Raw genomic sequence first — 19,817 nt, forward strand, 5'->3', positions numbered from 1 at the left:
CATCTCCCGGCGCAGCCTGGCGCTCTGCGGGCTCCGCTTCTGCTCACACTGGCAGCGTCGGTGCACGTGGGAGTGCAGTCACGGGGCTCACGTTCGCGTTTCCTCGGCTGCCTGGGGGCCATAGAGCGCTCCTTTCTGGGGGTGCTTCCTCGTTCCTGGGAGCGTTCTGTCCTGTGCCTCCCTGTGAATTCTCTCCAGGGCGCCTGCCTGCGCCTTCCAACCGCAGCCGACAGTTCCATTTTTAAAAGGTCTTGAATAAAGTGAAATGTGATTAGTTGTGGGAAATGAACCAATGATAAGCACAATCCAGCAGCCTTTATCACTGATGAAATGCAGAAATAAAGGTAATTTTCTGCAACTTTTGGTGCTATAGTAGCCGTGTTTCTATGAAAAACACTGATAGAACTTAAATTGTTTCATCCCCATAGTGCCTTTAGAAGAAACATAACCCACCATCAACTTCAGAACTGCTGCACGCACACTTCAACACTTCTTGGTGTAGAGCGCAGTAGGGGAGGCAATAGAGCGAGATAAGAGCTCAGACTCTGAAGTCTGTCCGGGATTTGTGCCCACATCTCACACTTGGTACTCTGACCTTAGGCAAGTTACTGATACTTCTAGGTTCCATTTCCTTGAATAAATGGGGTATAGTAACATTTACACACCCCATAGGGTTGTTGAAAGGATTAAACCAGATGATACCAGTAAAACACTTAGAACGACGGTTGGCAGATGGGAGTGCTTAGCAATTCATTAATACTACATCCAAAGAGAAAAAATGGACTCGGGCCTTTCTGAAATCAATAAAAATCTGTTTCTGTGGCTGTTAAGGCCTTGTTTACAAGAGGTGGAGAGACTCCCTCCATGAGCTCTCTGTCTAAACCAGACAGACTCCAGTCATTTGAAAACACTCCTTGCCTCTTGGCCTTCCCACAGAGCCCACCTGACATCATTTGGATATTTGTCCCCACCCAAATCTCATGTTGAATTTTAATCTGCAACATCCCGGTGGGGGATGTCGGGATCATGGAGGTGGATCCCTCACGGCTTGGTGCTGTCTTCCTGATAGAGTTCTCACGAGATTTGGTCACTTAAAAGTGTGTAGCAACTCCCTCCCCCACTCTCCCTTGCTCCTGCTTTTGCCATGTGATGTGCCTGCTCTCCCTTTGCCTTCTGCCATGATTGTAAGCTTCCTGAGGCCTCCCTAAAAACTGAACAGATGCCAGCACCATGCTTCCTGTACAGCATGCAGATCTGTGGGTCAATTAAACCTCTTTTCTTTATAAATTTCCCAGTCTCAAGTGTTTCTTTATAACAATGGAAGAGTGGCCTAATGCACCACCTTTCACCTGCAGAGCCATCCCCCATCTCCTGCCATTTCACCTTTCTTTAAGAGCAGACCCAAAGATCCCCCATCACCAAGATCTTCCCTGGGCACTTCAGGGGCAGAAGCCACTAGGGATGCACCTGGCTTCAGTCATCGTTCCTATCCACATAGCCATCCTCTCACGATGCCATCCGGACAGTGATTCCTGGATGTGACTCTGCCCCTCAGGCATGATTGGCAAGCAACTTCAAAACGTGCACATTTGGGGTTTTCTCATAAAAACTTTTTTCAATAAATGTCCGTTACTGCCTCATTTATTAAATATTCCAGTTAGGGCTGCCAACAGCCACGCTGTAGTATATCATATGTGTGCTGGGGTAGCAGGGGAATTAGAAATGCCAGTTTATGATTTTATATATGTATGTACACACACACACACACACACACACACACACACCCCTTCACAAAATAAAGACTCCCTGAAGCTTGTTATTGTTCCCTGTTTTGTTTCTGCCTTGAAGATAGTTACTAAGGATGTTAATAATTTGTGAGGCATCATCTTTAGTGCCTCTTTGCACCCACAGAAGGAGGCTGTCGAGGGAGATGTGTTCGGTGTGTGCTCACCTGTGCTCGCTGCCACCCACTGTGGACAGTGGGCCCTGCCATGTGTGCTTGCCAGGGCTCGCCGCTCTGCCCCCGCTCTGCCCCGCTCTTGGGCCTCTGCTCACCTGCCCTTGCCTTGTCTGCTCCCAGTTTCAGCTTGTTTCATTCAAATCCCACTGGACCTCTTCTTGGGAAAAGTACTGCTAATTCTGATCATTTATTAGGCACTATTATATACCAACCTACATAAAGTGCTTTAACCTCGACAGTGTGCTGGTAGGTATTTACGACAAGGCCCTCGAGGAGGAAAGCCCTGGTTTATGGTGTTTGCCAATTCCAGGGTGTAACTGCAGCCCATTCTGCTAGAACATTTCTTCTGAAAGTGAGGATTTGTTCCACTGTGATTGGTAAATTAGGGAACAATTTGAGTGTCATGTCAATGTCGGTTTGCTCAGGCACCATTTTGTTGCTCAGAAGCCAGGTGAATGTAATAGGAAGGATGGATCTCACACACATGCATTTCATCAAGACAAGGAGCCACACCCACCCATAGGATTTTAGATAGCCCTTGTATTAGTCAGGGTGCTCCAGAACCCTGGGGAGAAACAGAATCCAGAGAGAGGAAGGGAAATGGTGCGGTGGGGCAGGGGAGGCAAGAGAGGAGAGAGAGAAGAAAGAAAGAAAAAAGAAAGAAAGAAAGAAAGAAAAAGAAAGGAAGGAAGGAAGGAAAGAAAGAAAAAGAAAGAAAGAAAAGAAAGAAAGAAAGAAAACGAACGAACTGAGTATACAGATCTATTGAGCACAATATTTATGATGGGAATGGCTCATGCAATTACGGAGGCTAGCAAGTCCCATGATCTGTTGCCTACACACTGGAGAACTGATGCCGTAACTCAGTCTGAGTCCAAAGGCCTGAGAACCAGAGAGCCGGTGGTGTAAAACTCTTAAGTCTGAGGTCAAAGGCCTGAGAACCTGGGAAGCCACTGGCGTAAGTACAGAGTCCAAAGGTCTGAGAACCTGGAGAACCTGGTGTTCCAGGTCCGGAGAAGATGAATGTCTCAGATCATACAAAGATAATTCACTCAAATTCACCCTTCCTCCACCTTTTCATTCTATTGGAGACTTCAGTGAGTCAGGTGATGCCTGCCATGTTGGTGAAGAAGGATCTTCTTTATTCAGTGTTTAAATTCAAATGCTAATCTCTTCTGGAAACGTCCTCACAGACCCACCCAGAAATAGTGATTTTCCAGCGATCTGGGCACCACCTAACCCAGTCAAGATGGCACCTAAAATTATCCATCACATACTCCTATCAGCAGTTCAAAACAACATGAGCTACAGCCCTTCCTGCCACCAACCGGCTGCACAGCTCTGTGCCTTCCCTTCTGTATTAGTCTGTTCTCACACTGCTGATAAAGACATACCCAAGACTGGGTAATTTATAAAGGAAATAGGTTTAATTGACTCACAGTTCTGCATGGTTGAGGAAGCCTCAGGAAACCCTCAATCATGGTGAAAGGGGAAGCAAATGCCTCCTTCTTCACATGGCAGCAGCAAGAATAAGTGCTGAACAAAAAGGGGGGAAATCCCCTCTTAAAACCATCAGATCTCATGAGAACTCACTCACTATTGGGAGAACCGCATGAAGGTAACCACCCCCATAATTCAATTACCTCTCACTGGCTCCCTCCCAGGACACATGGGGATTATTCAAGACGAGATTTGGGTGGGGACACAGCCAAACCATATCACCGTCTCTTTAATTTCTCCTCTTGAATCTCAGATATTTTGTATTTTTCCTTTGGTTTTCTGTTCTTTTTCTCTTGGGAACTCTTTGGTTCCCTTCCTCTTGCAGACAGGGAGGTGGACATGGTGGGCCCCCAGGCATGGGACACTCACTTCTACAAGCAAACTTCAGGTCTTTCTCAAGGTGATCTTTTCAAAGTGACGTCTTTACTGTAGTATTTACAGATTTCTTAATGAGTTGAAATGTATAACTGTGTGCTACCATTTTTATTGGGTTCCTCATCTTTTATTATTTGTCACTAATAAAGTTTTTGAATGTTGTGTCCCTAACCCCATTTTCCCATAAGCCCTACAGTTTTTAATGTAGAAACACATACATTACATTAGAGCAGAACTAACTGCCTGTGGTATGCTGGGGCCCACTCACGTTCACATACTCTTGCTTCAAAGAGCTGGTTGGATTCCCAACTCTGTGTTTAGTGATGTCATATAAATACTGCAGTAAATATGTCACTGTGCAAAGAAAATTTTTGAAAAAAAAAATCTTCTATACTTAAAGAGGATAAGGTCCTTTTATGAACAGTCTGTGTGAAGTGAAAATCTTCTGTGCTCAGAAGGCAGGGCTTCAATTTCTAGTTTTGCCAGCTGGTATGACCTTGAGTGTGGCAATGACCTTGGGTGTGGGAGCCAACTCATGTTGGCCCCTGTGACCCCCATCTCCTGGTGTTCACATCCCCCATGTTGCACAGGGCGGTTGGTTTGTGTGACCGACAGAACCCAGCAGAAGTGAGAGTGAGTCACTTTGAAATCAGGCTCTAAAGACATTGCAGCTTCTGACTTGGTTGCTTATTTGCTCAGTGGGCCACCTGCTTTGGGGAGGGCCAGCCTCCACATTGAATGGGCCTCCTGACAACAGCCATGTGCCGTGAACCACCTTAGAATCAGTTCCTCCAGCCCCAGTAAAACTTCAGATGATATAACTACAGCCAGCATCTAAACTGAAATCTCATAAAAGACTCTGAGACACAGCCACACAGCTAAGCCACTCTTGACTTCCTAACCCTCAGAAACTATGAGAAACAATATATGCTTGTTTGTTTAAGCCAATAAATTTTGGGATAATTTGTTGCTACAGTCTTCAACTTTGTGTCCCCACACCCCAATTTATATGCTTAAATCCTAAACTCCAAGGTGATAGTATTAGGAGTTGGGGCCTTTTGGGGTGTGATTAGGTCATGAGGGTATAGCCTTCATGAATGGAATTGGTGCCCTTATAAAAGAAACCCCGTTGAGCTTGTTTGCCCATTCCACCATGTGAAAACACAGCACGGAGGTGCCATCTACAAACCAGGAAGAGAAACTGCCAGCACCTTGATCTTGGACTTCCCAGCCTGCAGGACTCTGAGAAATAGATTTCTGTTGTTTATAGTATTTGATTGTAGTAGCCTGACTAGCCTAAGACATTTGCTATGGAGCAATAGATAACTAATAGAGTCACTAAGTCATCTAGTTCTCTATATACATATGGCAAACAGGTACAATAATGCTAATTCTGTCTACTTCATAGATAAATAATTAAACCAAGTGGGGAAATGTGTGTGATTGCACTTTAGCAACTGTAAAAATGCCATGCAGCCATAATGTGCTATTTTTACATTTAAAGATATCATTTAGTTGATTGTTTCCTTTGCTGTGCAGAAGCTTTTTAGTTTGAAGTAATCCCATTTGTCTATTTTTGCTTTTGTTGCCTGCGCTTTTGGGGTCATAACCAAAAAAAATCATTGCCTAGACCAATGTCATACAGCTTTTCCCTTACATTGGTCACAGGTTAGGAAGGTTCAATGAGACAGAAGGAATAAGCTAAAGAGAGCTATTGCAAAACATAGTGACTATAGTTAATAAGAATATATTGTTGGCCAGGCTCAGTGGCTCATGCCTGTAATCCCAGCACTTTGGGAGACTGAGGCGGGTGGATCACCAGGTCAGGAGATTGAGACCATCCTGGCTAACACAGTGAAACCCCCTCTCTACTAAAATAAAAAACATTAGCCGGGTGTGCTGGCATGCGCCTGTAGTCCCAGCTACTAGGGAGGCTGAGGCAGGAGAATGGCGTGAACCAGGAGGCGGAGCTTGCAGTGAGCCGAGATTGCGCCACTGCACTCCAGCCTGGGTGACAGAGCAAGACTCTATCTCAAAATAAAAAAAAAAAAGAAAAAGAAAAAGGAAAAAAGAATATATTGCCTTCTTAAAAAATGCTAAGAGAGTAGAATTTAAGTGTTCTCACCACAAAATGACAACTCTGTGCAGTTATGTATATGTTAGTTAGCTTGATTTAGCCATTCCACAATGTATATATATTTCAAAACATCATGTTGCACATAATAAATACATAAAACTACCTGGCTATTTAAAAAACTAATAAACATATCATTCAGGCCTTACTACATGACCTTCACATGATCAGAAATTTAATAATTAAAATACATGTCTCTACCATCCAGAAATTAGTGCAGGAAACACATTATTGAATATAATTCAGATATTTTCTATCTATATATACACTTGCATACCTAAAATGAAATGACTTTTTACGTATAATTTTATAACCATTTTTTTTCAGTTAATAAGCTCTAGGTTTCCATTTCAATGAATCTTCATCTTATATAATATCTAGTCCATGTTCAAATTTACTCGGTTGCTCCAAACATTTTCTTTAGCTGGCTTAACCATTCAGGATCCAGTCAAGGCCCATTCATTGTACCTTGTTGCCTTCCTTAGGTTGCTCCTAATCTACCACAGCTTCTTTATGAATGACGTGCAGTCATTGATGAAGACCACATTTCATCTTCTGGGCGTGTCTGGGTATTTCCTCATGGAGTCATTTTGTCTTTTCCTCTATCTCCCATATTTCCTGTAAGCTGAAAGTCAGATCTAAACGTGTATAAATTCAAATTAGACATTTAGGATTAGACTACATCTTAAGTGATGCTGTGTACATAAAGCCTGGTTGACTGGCCATTGCTGATGCTTAAGTTGACAGTGGGTTAAGAGATTGAACATATAATCCTTCCATTGTACAGCTACTTTTTCTCCCTTAGATCAATGTCTAGATCTGCATTAAACTACATATCTAATGTTGATTTTTCTAATTCTATCATTTATTCTATATTATTGATGGCCTTTTATTCTTTTAAAATAGAGCTTTCTCTCACCAACTCAGCTGTCTCATTATCCCCAGTGCAGTTCATATTGGAAAGAGAAGGTAAATAATGATTGCTTTTCAGTGGCAAATTCTTAATGTAATGAGTTGGTTTAGTAGTCATCTCAAGTTGTGGCATAAACGTATTTTCCTAGCTTTTGCTTTTTGAGTTTCATTATGGACTCACGTATTTTTATTGATTCAATGTGCATTAATATGCTATAACCACTGCTACTTTTGATGTCGAAATTGTCATACTTTTGGCCAACAGGAAGGGGCTTCTCTTTGCACAATCGTATGAGTTTTTGACTGCTTCCTTGCTTCCTGACACAGCAAGACATCACTTACCCCCGACCTGGAATTATCCATCTCACCAATTAAGTATGGCCTTCTGAAAGGGCAGCATTAGGTAATGTCCTATCAAACAGACTGGAAAGGCATAAGATTCTGCTTTATTTTCAGAATATTATATGTAAATTACAGGGAATAGGAGAAAACCTTGTCAAATCAGAATTCGACCTGAATCTTGACAATGGACTTCTCTGATGCAAAGAATCATATACATATACATATATGTACATATATATATACATACATATATATACATATATATATAGAGAGAGAGTGTCTGTGTGTGTGTGTCTGTCAATAGACAAGAGATGTCTAAATTGCAAAGTCTTCTTCCGCTTAATAAAAGTAAGACCAAAATAAGACCTTGAGACCTGAACCAAGAGTTTTATTATCAAGTGCAGGTGGAGAGACCTCAGGATAGGTAGAGAAAGTTCCTACCATCAGGCAAAGAAAGTATAAAGCTCTGTCAATGGAGAACAAGAGAAGAGTACACCGCCAGGAGAAAGAGTTATTGATTCTCCCTTCCTGGGGAGGAGGTTCCACCTCTCAGTAGTGAGTGTGGTGGGGATGGAGGCAGAACTAAGTCAGAGAGCAGAGGAGCTTGCACCTACCTCCCACCGGGAAGGCTCTGGGAGGAGACCTCATGGAGTGCTCTGCACCAAGGTGATGTTCTACCTCAAAGGAGAAATGGCAGTGCGGCCTTCAGGCAGAATGCTCTCCCGTGTTTCCAGCAACAGAAGTTCCCGAATACTCCTGCTAAGGAAGGTAGCTGAGAGCTGAGGCCCATCAAGAAACCATCGAGATGAGAAACAAGGTGATTTCAGAGCCAAGATTGCTGTGGGTGGACAGTCTAAGCCAGGGGCCAGGTGAGGGACTTGTTTGAATCCTACACGAATGCCAAGGTGGGACAAAGCAAGCTGCAGAGGGGACTTCCGCCTTGGCCATGCCTAGGGGAGTGACTAAGCTGGCCCCACAGCAGTAGGTACAGGGAGGACTGAGGCCTTGGCCCAGAGTCCCGGTGAGAGAAGCTGTGCCACCACGTGAGGTCAGGTACCTGCAACAAAACATGACAGCCTCGATTATGTGTGGTCCCTGTCCTGACTCCAGGAAGCCATCGCATCTGTCTTGCCACAGGGCACCTACTTTGGAAGAAGCAGCAAACAGGAAATGGCCCTGGTAAATAATCTGAATTTTGAGTTGATGGATTCAGAAACTCGATTTTTCAAAAAGAAATAGTTTCAGTCCAGAAAAGATTGTTACCTTTAACTAAGAAAAATGTTATCTTTTCTTCCACCCTCAATGGGAATATAGGCTCCATGGCAAGATGAAATCAGTTAAACATCACGATTAAGCCATATTGGTCACGCTAACCCATTTGAGATGAGTTATCTTTTAAACCCACCTAGTACACAGTATGATGCAATTCAGAATGCTTGTTATTACAACGATTCCCTGGTTCTTCGACTCTCTTGAGTCTTAGTGCACGGGCTGGAGGAGGTGCCCATGGCAGATGCCCTGGAAGGGGTCGGCAGCACGGCTCAAACAGCAACACACACTGGTGCAACACGTCGGATGATGACTGGGGTGACCACCGCAGAACTTATGAAGTGCCACAAACTGGTGCAACACGTCGGATGATGACTGGGGTGACCACAGCAGATCTTATGAAGTGCCATCTCCCACTGACCATCCCCCACATGAAGAACTACTTGAAAATAAAAACGTAGGAGATCTCTTTAGAAGAACTCTATTAATATGATACACATGTTATGCATTCATTATGAGCTGCAGGTTACATAATGAGGTGTCTGAAAAATGTTTAGGAGGAGGCATAGTACATAAAAGTATTCTGTCATGGTTTATCATCAGTGTCCAGAAATTCACCAAAAAATGGAAAAAACGAACACATCCAAAGATGAATAAAATGATCATCTGTAGTTATTGCATGAGTTTCAATGTAATTCTGGCTATTTTTGTTGATGATAGGAAGTAAAATGATCCCTGGGGGAAAAATGAGAAAATCAAAAACTAAAATTTTATTTAATTATAATAAGAGCTAAAACATGAGGAGGAACAAGAATGTTGATGCAAGAGGCATCTTTTAAAAATAAGTATTATTTTGCATGTGTTTAGTCCAGCCTCTTGTTTTTGCTTTGTCCTGATTAAGCTGACTGCTTTATCATTGTTAGGTTATCTCCCTTAGAAGATGAAGTCAGATTGGCTTGAAAATACGACCTATTTTTTAATATATTTTAAATGTTTAAAATAAAATTGAATATATCCTGTGACCTGAATAGGAGATCCCAAAAAATACTACAATATTTATCCTTCCAGCATACACAAAAGTACTGTCTTTGTTAAATGTTTTAACAGGCTTTTATAGCTTGATAGCCATAAGTTTTTTATCCAACAAGATTCACTCACAGTAACATGGTCTAGAGCAGCATTTAGCATTTTCTATTTGCACACTGAGAGCTTCTGGAATTTTTAGCTTCTGATTTCTATCAAAAGAATGAGAGAGGAGCTTGCTTCCCTGGAACCCCGTGTAGGGTGTGAGAGTGATGCACCTGTTCCCTAGGAAGGACACCGGGCGGGAGCTCCAGCACAGAAGGCTTTGCCAGCTCTGCTTAGAACCTTCTTCCCTGCACACAGAGTGCTTTCTGCAAGTGGGCGTTCACAGGAGACTCCCAATACCTGTGCAGACCAGGTCTGCTCGGATGCAGAAGGCGGCCTTCTAGTCAGGAGGACAGCAGCTGCCAGCCCAGGAGTGGGTACCCATGGATGAGGAGGACCAATTTAAGTTACAGCCGTCTTCAGCTGAGCCTTGGAAGTCTAAAGCACTAAAAAAAGGGGAGATGTGCTTACAGGATGGTGAGTATCCTGAGCTGGCTGAATCCCCAGACATGAACCAGGGCTACACACAACAAAAGTCACGTGAAAAATTAATAAAGTAATGTAAAACTGGGGTACACGTTGGGAGATCTGATCTCTCATCCTGATTTAATAAAGAACACGTGTCCTCTTTGAAAAGATCCTGATTTCTTTGGACATTATTCTTTCCTACATTGTTTGGAATGATAAAAATGTGGGTTATCTTGGTTCTTACATATTGTATCATTTTATGCCAACTTTAAGCTCTAGAAGTCAGTTTGTGGGATTGGCAAGGCCATGAAGGTCTTTCTCAAGGTTGAAATAAGCCACACTGTTTAGGGATGTCAACTGGGGAGGGATCTGAAAAACTACCTCCGAACTGATACAAAGTCACACTAGATTTGCCAGTTCTGTAAAGTAACACATTAGATCACAGTCAACAGACACACTCACAGGTCAGTATATTAAACATCATCTCCGACATTGTTTTACGTCTTCTTCTTGAGTATTACCTGTGCATCCTTTTGTTCATTTTTGAGTCTTGTAGAACTTCAATTCAGGTTGATCTGCTCTGTCAAGCTTTGTTCTGCCCAACCTGAGATCCCTTTCTGGGGGTATTTTCTGATCTATTGGCTAACAGCCCTCCTTTCCGTGTCCAGCATCCTTCAGCTGAATTGCCACAGCTCCTTGGTTGATTTCCCTACCAACTGTCAATTGCCCCTCCCACTGGTCCTGAAGCAGAGCTACATCCAGCTTCTTCTGCACCACTCACGACGTAGGGTGAACTTCCAATGGGACCCTTATGTGCAAGGTCCTCTTCCATCTGGCTCCAGCCTTCCTTTCTCACTCGGTCTCCTAACACTGACTCCCCCATTTAGACGAGTCTGTTTTCCGTTCTCCAGCACTGTCCTCTGCCTGCCGTTTCTTCTAGTTTAATTTTTTAGTCTCCTCTCCCACTGCCCTCAATTCTCCAAATCCAGGTGCAGGCACATCTTCTCCATGCAAGTGGTGACCTGGCTCTTTTAATACATGGTCCTTCTTCCATTTATTCATTCAACGAGATTTTACTGGGGTCCTACAAAGGGCCCAGCCCTGTTCTAGCTAAAAACTAGCCAAAACTCTTCAACTGGCATTTTATCATACACTTGCTCCAGTCATTTATAATAAATAGTTGACATTCATCATGAATTTACTATGCCAGGGGAGGTAAGTACTTTCCAACATGTGCATCTCATTCTCGCAATAGCCTCCTGAAATAGGTGCTGTTATTACCCTCAAGTCCTCATGCGAAGTAACGAGGCAGAGACATTAAATGACTTTCCCAGTCTGTGCATCTAATACGTGCCCAGCTAGGGTTCAACGTCAGCATTCTGGCTCCAGAACGCCTCTCAGCCAGCAAGCTGCCATGCACCCACCAGCAGCCCCCATGGCCTCTGCCAGAAACCGTGCCAGGGATTTGATTCCTTCACCTGTGCCTGTCTTCACTCCCCAACTTTAATAGAGCCCACATGTCTCACGGAGCATAACTATACAACTCCTAAAGAAACCATGCATACATTACGTATTATCTTGGTTAGCTTTTGCCAAAATCAGGTGTTTGAACCCGATAATGAAGCCACAACAGGAACCTGTTATGTTGTATGGTCTGTGGGAAAAACACCAGAAAATGACACCGTAAAACACCAGAAAATGACACCGTTTCTTAGTTTTACACACACACATTTGCAAATTCAATTCTAAAACATGCAGACTCTATTAGTGTTGATTCTTAAATATGACTACTGAAATAAAAATGTCAACATTTACTTTTCTTCTTTTAAGAAATGGAGAAAACTCACGGGAGGACTAAGAAATCTGGGAGAGGCAGGAAACCACACCCCTTCAACTCCCCGCCTGGGCAGAGAGAAAGGGCTCTGCACAGGACGGAAAGCGCAGCTGCCCTGACCAGCCTGGCCTCAGGGGCCAGAATCCTCCGCATCCTCCAGCCACCAGGGCTCACATGGGCCTAATCGTCCTTCACACTGGGCTCCATCCACTTTGCTTAAGTAAATCTTTCACAGATATCTCCTCAGCCACTTATTATTTTTATAAGAGAAAAAAAAAAAGGCCACGGTGCATTCCTAACCAAAAGTAGTTGTGGTTTTTCCATCCTCTCATGAGTGTGAAACTGCCCAGCGGCCTCCCTCAGGTCCTACCTGAAAATTATGTTTTAAGTCCAGCATTAGAGGAAATTCTGAAGTGAAGCAGGGAGACTCGTAAAATGAAAATCCGTGTTTGAGCTTGCTGCTGGGCTCCCTTTTTGTGTCTATTGAAGCTAATAAACTTCTCGGCATTGTAGTTTGCACTTAGGACTTGCTCTATGACTTGGGCCCTCAGTGCCTCTGTTCTTACAGAGGCACTTTCCAACCATCTAGTTAATAGCACTCCCTTCCTACCCCTTCCAATATCTGAGGAATTAAATATTGTTTTCTAAAATAGTAATATTTATTACCAAAAGAAATAAAAGAAATTTGAGGGCTGTTTAATATTTATTTTAAAAATTTGGCCAGGCACAGTGGCTCACGCCTGTAATCCCAGCATTTTGGGAGGCCGAAGCGGGCGAATCACCTGAGGTCAGGAGTTCAAGACTAACCTGACCAACATGGTGAAACCCCATCTCTATTAAAAATACAAAAATTAGCCGGGTGTGGTGGCGCACACCTATAATCCCAGCTACTCGGGAAGCTGAGGCAGGAGAATTGCTTGAACCCAGGAAGCGGAGGTTGCACCAAGACGAGATTGTGCCACTGCACTCCAGCCTGGGTGACAGAATGAGACTTCGTCTCAAAAAAAAAAATAGATTTCTATTTTTTAGAGAAGTTTTAAGTTTACAGAAAACTGAGCAGACAGTAGAGAGTCCTCCCGTCCCTGGCATCCTCTGCTATCTGCGTCTTGCTCTAGTGTGGCATATCTCTTACAAGTGATGCACCAATACTGACACATTGTTATTTACTAAAGTGCGTAGCTTACATCAGAGTTGGTTCCTTGTGTTGTACAGTTCTACAGTAGTTCTATGTACTTTACCAAGTACATAGTGACCTGTATCCACCATTTGAGTAACATGCAAAATGGTTGCATTGTCCTCAAATTCCCCTGTGCCCCACCTATTCATCTCTCCATCCTCCTGAGCCCCTGGCAACCACTGATCTTTTTAATGTCTCCATAGTTTCATCTTTTCCAGAAACCAATATAGCTGGAATCATGGCCTTTCCAGATTGCTTCTTTCACTAAGTAATGTGTATTTGGGGTTCCTTGCTGTCTTTTCCTGACAACAGCTCATTTCTTTGTAGTGCCGGATAATATTCCACTGTGTGGAACGACCACAGTTTGTTTATCCATTTACCTAACCGAGGGTATCCTGGTTGCTTTCAGTTTGGGGCAATTATAAATAAAGCTGCTATAAACATTATTTTGCAGATTTTTGTATGGAAAGATGAAAAATTTTAACAATTTTTAGATGAAAATATTATAGTAGATGGTGCTTCTGACATTACCACTCTTGTGACGTACTGATATTGCTAAGATTAAGTTGTCAGACCTGAATATAAATGTGGTGGCTGCATAATGACTGCTACATGTCTTAAAGATCACACACACTCACATGGACACTTGGTTTGGTTCTAGACATTCACAGTTTAACGTCTACCTACGGGTAGGAAGCCCTCAGCTTCCTAAAGTCCATCAGTTAGGAACACAAAACTCAACCAGCAGAGCATAAAACAGGGTTAGGATTCGTTTTGCTAAGATAACAAGAGAGGACAGAGGCAGCTGCCAGCATTGTCATCAAAGGCACAGGGTCTCTCCGTCCTCCCTCCTCACCACCTGTGCCGACTCCAGCTTCATCTTGGCTGCGTCTCAGTTGCAAGGCGGGCACAGCAGCAGGTAGGCCAAGCAGCCCACCAGGGATCGCACCAGAAGGCCTTACAGAAGGCTCAGGGTTTCCGGAAGCTTCTACACAGCCTTGGTTTTCTATCTCACTAGCTGGGCCCTGTCCCATGGCCACCTCTGTGTGCAGGGGAGGCTGTTCAGGCCAGCATTTCTTTCTTCAAAGTTCACAAGCAGAGACAAGCAAGGGAGAAGGTCATGAATTAGCTAAAGCAACAGGCTTTGTTATTGCAGGGAATTAACAGCAATAAGCAAAAAACTCAACAAACTCAACGTAGCTCCAGCCTGGCCCATTCCAACCTGCCTTACACCTCCACAAGGATCTCCTCGCTGCCCAGGTTGGGACCTGGCCATTAAGGACTTTGAGAATGGTCGCCATTTCCGTGACAGCTCCTCCGCTGCCATCACGGCCTCTGTGCCACCACTGATCCACACGCGCAGAAAGGAGCCCAAGAGGGCTCTCACTCACCTTGGGGCTACAATCCCCAAGTTCTCCCCATAGCCCGAGGGTCAAGGTCGTGCTCGGTGTATAGGGTTGGAGGTGCACAGAGGACAGAGAAGGCAAAGCTCATTTTAATGGCATCCCTCTTTTATTTTCCACTCCTTTACTTTGATCATTATCTCTCACTTGGATCTTTGCGATAACTTCCAAACTGTCTCCTCTTCAGTCTCCCTGTATTCAGTGTTTCTCCAACAATTTCCAGATGAGGCTTCCTGAAACGTGGAAGTGACTGCTCCCTTATTTGCTCACACACCTTTGCCTCCTCCGCTTTAGCCACCATGTAAAGCCTGACATGGGAGCTTAGCGTCTACCTCCACCGTCTGCCTGCTACCATTCTGCTGTTCCCATTACCCGTAATCTTCTTCTTACAAAGCCCACCATTTCAAATCAGGAAATTCACAAAGCCAGATACTAATCCACATTATAAAATCTTAATATGGGACACATATGGAAGTATTTTAAGTGCGAGTAGAAAAGTCATTTCTTCATACTTTAGAAATTATTGACAAGAAAAAAAACAACTATGCAAGACCAGAGAATTTAAAGAACTTAAATTCTAGTAACGTGTTAACTAGTAGTGCAAACAGGATACTATGACAAATGAAAAGTTAAAAGCTGCCAATACCTGCACCTATATTTTGGAAGTATAACATAACTACCAAAGGTAAAATAACATAAAACATAAAAATATACATTTGATTCATATAAAAATTCCTAAAGCTATACAGAAGAAGCATCTTGTATGTTTTGTTTTGCTACAACTTCTGAGCATATTCTTAACATTGATGCCTCAACAGTCACGTCTATAAAATGGAAACATCTGTAAACTGCCTGAACAGAAGACTGGGAGATAGATGGGAAAATTGTCAAGGGTCTTTTCAACTTTAAAATGTCTGATACTATTAGATTTTTTAAAAATAAAACAGTGCATTGCATGAATTAGTAAAATTCGTGTCATAATAGTAGCAACTTATTTTCAGCAATTTCTACTTAACTCTTAACTAATCTACATTATGCAAATCTAGAGCCTGGAGAGCAGGGTACCCTATTAGCAGGAGAAATAACCCAAATACTATTATTTATTTCTCCACTTTTTTGAAGAGTTCAAGAGAAGGAATCAATGCCTGTGGCAATTTCTCTTCATCTTGTTGAATCCTTTTCTAAAACCCTATTTAGGTGACTTGATTTTTGTGGTTTCTTATGGTTTAATACTTCCAAGTGGGTCTAACAGTGTTTAATTTACTAGTATCTCTAAAAACTGAACAGGAATGATGAAAGTCACATAAGAAAAGCAAATTAATACAGAAATTCAACATGGTTGACTTGCAAAATCCCATAATATTCACCTGCAGGATCCAAATTTTCTTTTAATTTCTGTGAGTAAGAAAAGTTATTCTTCAAGCAAATGTGAGAAATACTCAGGTCTTTTTAGTTAAACCTGTGACAAGATTTACCAGATCCTGCCTTTTCCTGTGGTTCTCATTTTAAAAGCATAACTATTCATACAAGGAGCTGGTGAGCTGCAGGATTTCTCTCTGACATGTCTCTGACATGCGGAGCACAGGAACAGATGTGTCTACCATGGTATGGAATCCGAATCATGTCATAGAGTTGAAGGGCAAGTGGGATCTTAAGACCTGGCCATAGGCAAATGATGGTATATTCCCAAATCAACCTTTACTTAAGGAGCTATTAACTGCATGGGTCATAATTCCACCTCCACCCTCTCAGAGCATTTGAAGGAGTGGGGCCAGCCCAGGGGTTGATGGATAAGTCATAATCAGCACAGGAGGTGGGCCAGGAGCACACCACACAGCTGGGGGCCAGGCTTCGGGGGAGGAGCATTTGCAAAGCCAGAAAAATGACCTCCTGGCTACTAGTGCAGGAGACCTGTGCTAATCAAAGAGTGAACTCAGAGGGCTGCCAGATATGAGGGTAGGGGTGAGAAATTTTTCCTAACACCTTTACCTAAAAGCCACTTAACAGACTCATTCAAAGAGCACAGGCCCAGCCCAGTGGGCTCGTGACTATAATTCCAGCACTTTGGAAGGCCAAAGTGGAAGGATCACTTGAGACCAGGAGTTTGAGACCAGCCTGGGCAACATATTGAGACCCCATCTCTACAAAAATTTACAAAATTAGTCAGACTTGGTGGCACATGTCTGTAGTCCCAGCTACTTGGGAGGCTAAGGTGAGAGAATCGCTTGACCCCAAGAGTTCAAGGTGACAGTAAGCTGTGATTGTGCAGCTGCACTCCAGCCTGGGCAACAGAGGGACCTATCTCTAAAAAAATACAGAAAACAAAAATCCCAAAACCAAAAAATATATATGATTAACAATAATTACAACTAACGTTTTCTGACCTCTCCCTCTGTCAGCCACTGTGCTAAGTTCTTCACAAGAATGACTTTATTTGTGCAATTTGACTCCAGAGCCCATGGGAGTCCAGCTCCAAACCACTTTGCTCAATAACCTCCTTATTAATGAAGGTGCTGTGCTTGGGCATTGTGAAGACAAAATATGTCCCATGTGTAAGAAATAACCCCCAGCCTCTAAAAGCTTAAAATATTTGGAAGGAGGCAGAAATGTTCAGACATGAATAATAATACTAAGACAGAACCACCTTTAAAATAGAGTTGTTCTAACTCAATTTGAAACAATTGTGTTTGGGGGAGTCTGAATTAGGTCCATGCCTCCATGGAGGCCCTGGCCGAAAATCCAGCTCCTTCTTTCAATTCCGCACCTCTCAGGGCTGGAGGGCAAGCGGTGGTTCTCCAGCAGTGGGCAGTGGGTTTGATCTCAAGCATGATCATAACGGTCTTTCTCAGCTTCCATTCCAGGAGAAAATTATTGAGACATATTTCTGATCCTTCCCAGAATGAGAACTCACACAGACGGTCTCCCACTTAGCAAGAGAGACAAAACATGGGATCCACTGGTTTAATGAGTAGAGACCCAGCGTCTCCGGGAACAATCTGCCACAGTCTGTGAGCAGGACCTTCTGAGCTTCAACGTCCTGGGCTCCTCCACCCACAAAAGACAGCAAAGCCCGCCAGGCAGGAGGTTTGAACACGCAGGTGCCCAGGAGCAAAATACAAAATGACCCGAATGGGAAAGAAAAGCCAAAACCAGCAGTTACAAATAATTACCACTTGGCCTACAATTTCAAAAGAAAGTCGGAGAATCACTTGAACCCAGGAGGCAGAGGTTGCAGTGAGCTGAGATCGTGCCATTGCACTCCAGCCTGGGCAACAAAGAGAGAAAACAAAAGAAAGAAAGAAAGAGAGAGAGAAAGAAAGAAAGAAAGAAAGAAACAAAGAAACAAAGAAAGAAAGAAAGGAAGGAAGGAAGGAAGGAAATGAAAGGAAAGGAAGGGAAAGAAGGAAGGAAAGAAAGAAAGAAAGAAAGAAAGAAAGAAAGAAAGAAAGAAAGAAAAGAAAAAGAAAGAAAGAAAGAAAGAAAGAAAGAAAAAGAAAGAAAGAAAGAAAGAAAAAGAAAGAAAAAGAAAGAAAGAAGAAAGCAAGCCAGCCATGCCTCCCGACTCATGTCTGGAGGGCTTTCAATATCACTCATCACTTTCAATATTCCACACCCTCCGGCAGTGCTTCCTCCCCTCTTGCTTCTGCCCAAAAGACACATGGAAAGCAATGGAAGCTGCCATGTTAGCTCATCACTTTCAATATTCCAGTTGCCCTGGAAAACTGGAGGCCATAGTGCTTGAGGGCCAGCTACAGGAAAGGCAGAAAGTGCACAGCTTCAGCGTCAGGATCCCTCTAACCAGGCTGAGAACTGGACCAGCAGCAAGATTGGGTGGTAATGGGGCTCGGTTTCCTTCTGAACATAGCAGAGTTTAAAGCTCAACACTTCTGCCCCAGGCTGTTCTTGGCAAACATCGTACATATATATTAGAGTGAAAAGTCTGCAATATGTCCTGTGGATGTGGAAGCCAAGGTGAGGCCATTCCTAAAAAATGTTCAGCTCCTCATTTCCAAGCAATGGTTTCCATACTGGCAGCAAGAGGCGATTTCCTCTTTGAGCTGGATGGGGTGGGGATGGGAGGAGGCAAGTGAGGGAGGGCAAATGGGGAGGAAAGAAGAGAGGTCACTGCAAAGTCCTGGCTTTTCTTTCTTGCACTAATGCTTTTGTGAACATATAGGAAAAGTCATGGTGTTTGGCCATAAAAAATAGTGAGCCATTTATCCACTGCCCTCCCTATGACAAGTATTATATATCAATTATATATGGATTGAATCAGAGATACATGATCATCTAGTTTCTGCATTCATTTCAGGAGACTGGATATCTTTGGAATATTTGTGGAAGTCAGCTTAAAAATTGTTTCCCTGGATAATGTTCCATCCACACCCTCTGTTTCTGGAGAAAATAGCGGGAAGGGAGTAGTTAAAGCTGGGGGTGAGAGAAGACTTGAGCCTGACCCCCAGGGGAGGCTCTTCTGCTTGGTGAGACCTCCCGAGTAGGGTCTGAAGAGGGCCCTCTCTCCCACTCTCCTGCTTCCCAGGTGCCTGCTTCCTGGCAGAGAGACCTAGCCTGGGGAGGGGCAACTTAGGAGGGCCACCCTGGAGAGCTGCCAGCTCGAAAGCTCAGGCACCAAACACCATGACCTCTCCCCACTTCCACTGGAATCAATGAGGGGAACACACCCAGAGGCGACTTCCTGCAGCTGTCCCTGCCCCACTTTATCTACAGTTAGCTGCACCAGCCACAGCAAGGGACAATCCAGCAAAAGGTTAGCCACTGGGATGAAAGACAGACAACAAACCCAACACATAGAACCAAGGTACAGCCATCCAAAATTAAAATGGGGATTTGATACAATTAAACATGGTCCACCTAGAGAGAAAGTGAGCTGCTGTACTTCAAAAGCCATTAAGGAGGTTAAGGAGCAAGAACAGGTAAAATCAATGAGAATCAATAAAGATCATAGTAAAGAAAACTAGAATTCTGAAAATAAAAAATAGTGAAGGCTGAGTAGCATACAAAGATCAAATTAATGTGGTGATAGTTGTTACAAAGGAATTTTCCTGGAACACAGCACAAAGTTGTCAAAGAACACCCAGTAAAGACGTGGAAAAAGCTTGAAGACATGCAGAAGCACGTGGAGGCCTGATCCGACCCTCATCCACGGGATTCCAGGATGAGGAAAGAGACAGGATGGAACACAGCACATTCACAGATGGCATCACGTCTTCCCAGAACTGAGGAAAGGTCCACTGAATTCCAAATATGGTAAGGTTGGAAGGCTACCCTAGACATGTTGTCATTAAATTTTAGTA

The 19,817-nt window shown here is 43.3% G+C and overlaps 1 protein-coding gene across 1 annotated transcript in view; it reads right to left on the reverse strand.

The window, feature by feature from the left end:
- LOC101058699 (putative transcriptional regulator encoded by LINC00473) overlaps positions 1-17,931 on the reverse strand; it is a 37,069-nt gene extending 19,138 nt beyond the window's left edge. The window contains 2 exon segments of the mRNA XM_054686480.2: positions 2-250; positions 6,438-17,931. Of these exon segments, the coding sequence (XP_054542455.1) occupies positions 2-239 (238 nt within the window). The 5' untranslated portion in view covers positions 240-250; positions 6,438-17,931.
- Positions 17,932-19,817: the final 1,886 nt, after the last annotated feature.

The sequence above is a fragment of the Pan troglodytes genome, chromosome 5 (assembly GCF_028858775.2).
Source record: "Pan troglodytes isolate AG18354 chromosome 5, NHGRI_mPanTro3-v2.0_pri, whole genome shotgun sequence".
NCBI lineage: Eukaryota > Metazoa > Chordata > Mammalia > Primates > Hominidae > Pan > Pan troglodytes.